Source organism: Penaeus japonicus, unplaced genomic scaffold (genome assembly GCF_977035675.1).
Source record: "Penaeus japonicus unplaced genomic scaffold, GWHDUDI00000001_assembly GWHDUDI00000012, whole genome shotgun sequence".
NCBI classification, from domain to species: Eukaryota; Metazoa; Arthropoda; class Malacostraca; order Decapoda; family Penaeidae; genus Penaeus; species Penaeus japonicus.
The window spans coordinates 43421151-43426150 of NW_028234414.1; the positions used below are offsets into that span (position 1 = coordinate 43421151).

The window sequence follows — 5000 nt, forward strand, 5'->3', positions numbered from 1 at the left end:
TCTCTTCTCCTTCTCCTTCTCCTCTCCTCTCCCTTCCTCCCTTCTCCTCTCCTCTCTCCTCTCTCCCTCTCCCTCTCCCTCTCCCTCTCCCTCTCCCTCTCCCTCTCTCCTCTCCCTCTCTCTCTCTCTCTTCTCTCCCCCTCCTCTCTCCTCTCCCTCTCCCCTCCCTCTCCCTCTCCCCTCCCTCTCCTCTCTCTCCTCTCCTCTCCTCTCTCTCTCTCCTCTCTCTCCCTCCTCCCTCTCCCTCTCCCTCTCCCTCTCCCTCTCTCTCTCTCCCTCTCCCTTCCCCTCTCCCTCTCCTCTTCCTTCTCACTCTCCCTCTCCCTCTCTCTCTCTCGCTTTCGCTCTCTTTCTCTCTCTTTCTCCTCTCTCCCTTTCCCTCTCCCCATTCCTCTCTCTCTCTCCCTCTCTCTCTCCCTCTCCTCTCTCTCCTCCCCCCTCTCTCTCTCTCTCCTCCTCCCTCCCTCCTCTCTCCTCTCTCCTCTCCCTCCCTCTCCCTCCTCCCTCCCTCCTCTCCTCTCCCCTCCCTCCTCCCTCCCTCCCCTCCCTCCCCCTCCCCTCCCCCTCCCTCCTCCCTCCCTCACCTCCTCCCTCACCCTCACTCTCACCCTCCCCTCACCTCACCTCACCTCACCCTCACCCTCACCACCCTCACCACCACCCTCACCCTCACCCTCACCCTCACCTCACCTCACCCCTCACCCACCCTCACCCTCACCCTCACCCTCACCCTCACCCTCACCCTCACCCTCACCCTCACCCTCACTCTCACTCTCACTCTCTCTCTCTTCCCCCTCTCTTTTCCCTCTCTCTCTTCCCTCTCTCTCTTCCCCCTCTCTCTCTTCCCCCCCTCCACTTCATTCTCCCTCCCTCCCTCCCTCCCTGTCAGGTATGTTAGTATATTACAATTTTTTGGTCAGTAACCAGCAAAGTCTTAAGTTTTCTGTACCTTCCACAGGCCATGAATAATGTCAGAGGTGCAGTGTCCTGACCGCGGCATGATTGCACGGCAGAACTGTCCAGACCAGGGATGTTTCCGAGGTTTCTGTCCAGCATCATTTCCTGGCGCTCTGTGGCGATCTTGGCATTCGTTGCCTGTTTGTCGCAGGTAAGATTTCTGGTGGGACATTATTGCAACTTTTAGAGGTGATACATGGATAAGGATATGATTGGTTGTGACTGTATGTTAGGTTGTGAGGGTATTATATACGTATAGTAAATGGTGAGTGGATAAGGACTGGTATACTTGGTGACTGGTGAGTGTATATTGAGTGTATAGTAAGTGTGAGTATGTAATGAGTGTATGGTGAATGGTGAGTATATAATGAGTGATGAGTGGTGTGTGTATAATAAGTGCATAGTTAGTAATGTGTATTTGATAATTGTATGATAAGCAGTGTATGTGAATTGAATAATGAATATTATTTTTATTTTGTTAATTCAGCAAGCACTCTCCAATTACTAATTATATTTGTTATACCTATACAACTAACACCACCCTCCTTGTCGACAGGTAACCAATCTCATCCTGACATGGCAACTGCGGCAGCGACATCAGGCCACGGCCGATCTGGCATCGGGCGGAGGAGCGAGTGGCTTCGGAATGAGGTCTGCCGTCAGGAGTCATCATGTGCTAGCTAGGAGGCGGGACCATCATTTAGGGGAGAAGGTAGGATGGTTGCTGATATCCTACATTTAAGTGTATGTGTGGATGTGGGTGTGGGTGTACGTGTGTGCGTTCGTGCGTGGGTGCTTGCGTATGTGCGTGGGTATGTGTGTGAGTGCTTGCATGAGTGGTTTCATGGGTGCGTGCGTGCGTGCGTGCATGTGTGGGAGTGTGGGTAAATGCTATATTTGATTAAAAACATTTTTTTTTACATGAAGTTCGATGGTGGCATCTTTGATCACTCTGTCTTTCATTATCAATCTTAATAGGTTTTCCTGTTGTTTTATTCCCTTTTTTTACACAAAGGTTTCCTTTAACAAAAGATTACGTTCCTATTCATTTAAAGAACAGAAAATATTGTGAGTAAAGACTATATCTAAGCGAAGAACTCAGTGTGATGATACACATAAAACAAAAAAGACCCGAAAGAACAACTAACCTTCCCTCCCAAACCGCCAGCTTTCAGACGAGCACGAGGCCATCCTCTCCCGCATCGCCCACTGGAGTGTGCTGGATGGCTCGGGGGAGTACAGGGTGTCGCTCGGCGTCCTCAGGGGGTCGGCACTCGAGGCTGGACCTGGGGGGGACGGGGGGCTAGAGGGGAGGGAGGACTCGTCCGCGCCGGATGGCCAGGGTCTCACCCTTGTCACCCAGTGCTCTCTTGCCAGGCTCAACCGTCTGCCAGAGCTCGTGCGTCAGTGGCAGGTAGGTTGATAGCACATTTGTTTGGTTTCGGGGTCTGGTTAGGGTTGTTAGCAGTGCTGGTGGTTTCGAGTAATCAGCTCGTTTGAGATTGGTTATGTCATTTAATGCTTTATCTCGCTGCTCATATTGTTTAGGTATCAAGTTAATCTGTTGACTATGGGAACATTACTATCCACTTTTTTTTATTTGTTTTATTAGTTTTTTTTATACATGGATGGCTCCACAAACTAAAATCATGCTCATTATCTTATTATACAATATTATGATAAACAGATTGAATAAGATTTACCTTTTAAGGATTGAGTCAGGATAGAAAAAAGGGAAAAAAAAAACTCATGACATTTGCCAAAAAAAGTTTTAAAGGAGATGGAAAGTCTAACAAAGATTTACCTTCCAGGGACCAATCTCAGTTGCAGTATTTGCACTGAGTGGGGAAGTGCAGGCGGTCGTGCAGGTGTTTCACCTCCTCCGCAGATGCCATGCCAACATCAAAGAGAATGTGACATTTAGCCTCATCTTCCCCCTGAACTCTCCCACATCCCCCCATCTGGCACCAACAGCTGACACAACGCCATGCGACAACATCTTCTCTCAGCTGGAACACGTAAACTACGACTTCAAGGGCATCCAATACCCGAACAACCTCCTGAGGAATGTGGCGAGGAAGGCCACGTCAACGAACCTCATGATGGTCATCGACATTGACATGACACCAAGCCCTGGTCTCCACAGGGCCTTCAGTGCATATGCAAAAGACAATCACCTGTTTGAGGAGAATGCAAGTGAGGAGAAGACGGTGTGGGTGGTACCTGCGTATGAGCTGAAGGAGGGCACTGAGATACCCAGCTCCAAAACGGAATTGCTGAAGCTACGGGAGGAGGGGAGTGCTCGTATTTTCTATCAGGAGTTGTGCTTAAAGTGTCAGGTGAGTAGGGGATGTTTGGGTTTGTAGAGTATTTGTTTTATTTGTTAAATGTGTGAAGGGTATAATGGATATTAAAGTTTTAGGGCTATTAAACATCTGATGAATAATGCATTGATGTTGATAGTGAAGTTACTCCCTCTCACTGACACGATTTCAGAAATACACCGATTATGCGACGTGGGAAAAAAGCACGGATACGAAGGAGGGCAGAGTTGATGCCCTCTACGAGGTGTTGTGGCAAGACCCCTGGGAGCCCTTTTATATAGCTCGGACAAATGTGCCATTCTACGATGAACGGTTCAGACAATACGGCTTTAATCGCATCAGCCAGGTGAGTTCTTTTTCTTTTACGTATAGATGGTTCCACAAAGGCTTTGTCACAAAGTAGTCAATCATTAGGCCTTCCTGACCTCACCTGTTTCCCCGATTCATGAATTTTAGGGAAATTTTTACGTGAAATTATTATTGTGATTAATGTTATGATAATAGTAATAATAATAACACTGATGATAATGATTAGATTGATAATGATAATTAGTAACAAATATGTCCTTTTTTACACCCAAAGTTCAGGAAATGGAGCAAACAGGTGAGGTCATTTAGGCCTACTAAATGAATCCTTGGCGACTAAGCACTTGTCAAACTATCCATGTGTTATGATTTTTTTCTATATAAAAAAAGAAAATAGTGGAAAAGGCATGTCCTTGGTATCAGCTGGTTAGAAGAAATAGTTAAAAAAAAAGAAATGAAATTAAAAATTAAAAGATGCACAGAATCTCAGCACTATTGTAGTTTTATTATTACTGTTTATTTTTTCTTAAACTTCAGGAGATACAGTTTTGGTTTATGTAAATGTAAAATGAAAGATTGATATGTACCAAAAAAAAAACAAAAAAACGTAGTTCTCACACAGTACACAGTAAAGTAATCAGATCTAGGCTTCCAATATTATCTTGAAACTCAGATAGAGTAATATGAATTAAGTTTTGATTAAGAATGAAAATTTCTTTCTGACTGATTTTGCCATACGGAATTATCTATTGTCATATTGGTAATAAATCTAAGATACATAAGATTACTTGGGCCACAAGTGTTAAGTGGATTGATGCCAAGTGGGTACCAGCCGAGAAAAGTTTTGAATTACTTTTTAAACAGATGAACAGTAGACTAGAGGGAAAAAAAAAGAGGGGTAATTTACCGGGAGTTTTCGGTGCGGCATCCTTTTAATTATGGTACTTGGGTAGTAGGATTGTGGATCTCAAAGCCATTGAATATGTAACATTGTTATTGTAAAAGAAAAGAAAAAACAGACTTAGAACTGGTGTTTACTGAGGGTCAAAAGAAATTTTATTATAATGGATATAAGTCTTATAAACAATTCAAATTTCTGTACTGGAGGGGAGAAATGTTATAGTTTCACGAAGCTTCTTAATCGGTGGTTACCAGCCAGTGATACTAATTTGTTGTTATGTGTTTGAGTATTACACTTTGTATGTCGCTAATGAAAATTTGAAGACGCTGAGATATGTAATTTGTTTTATTGGATGTTTCGTTTGAGAGAGATCCACCAAAAAGAAATGTATTTTGACTATTTGTTAGTGATTTTTTTGCTATAGTGCTTGAGTTTGACTCTTCACCAGAACCATGTCCATCAACTCAGGAACAGATGTCTTTTATCATGAATAATCCAATAACCTGTCTTAA

At 44.3% G+C, this 5000-nt stretch overlaps 1 protein-coding gene across 1 annotated transcript in view; it reads left to right on the top strand.

The window, feature by feature from the left end:
* LOC122245952 (beta-1,4-glucuronyltransferase 1) overlaps positions 1 to 5000 on the top strand; it is an 8233-nt gene that overhangs the window by 1526 nt on the left and 1707 nt on the right. The window contains exons 2-6 of the mRNA XM_043004131.2: positions 959 to 1108; positions 1514 to 1669; positions 2126 to 2371; positions 2769 to 3296; positions 3454 to 3627. Of these exons, the coding sequence (XP_042860065.1) occupies positions 1031 to 1108; positions 1514 to 1669; positions 2126 to 2371; positions 2769 to 3296; positions 3454 to 3627 (1182 nt within the window). The 5' untranslated portion in view covers positions 959 to 1030. The remainder of the gene's footprint in view (positions 1 to 958; positions 1109 to 1513; positions 1670 to 2125; positions 2372 to 2768; positions 3297 to 3453; positions 3628 to 5000) is intronic.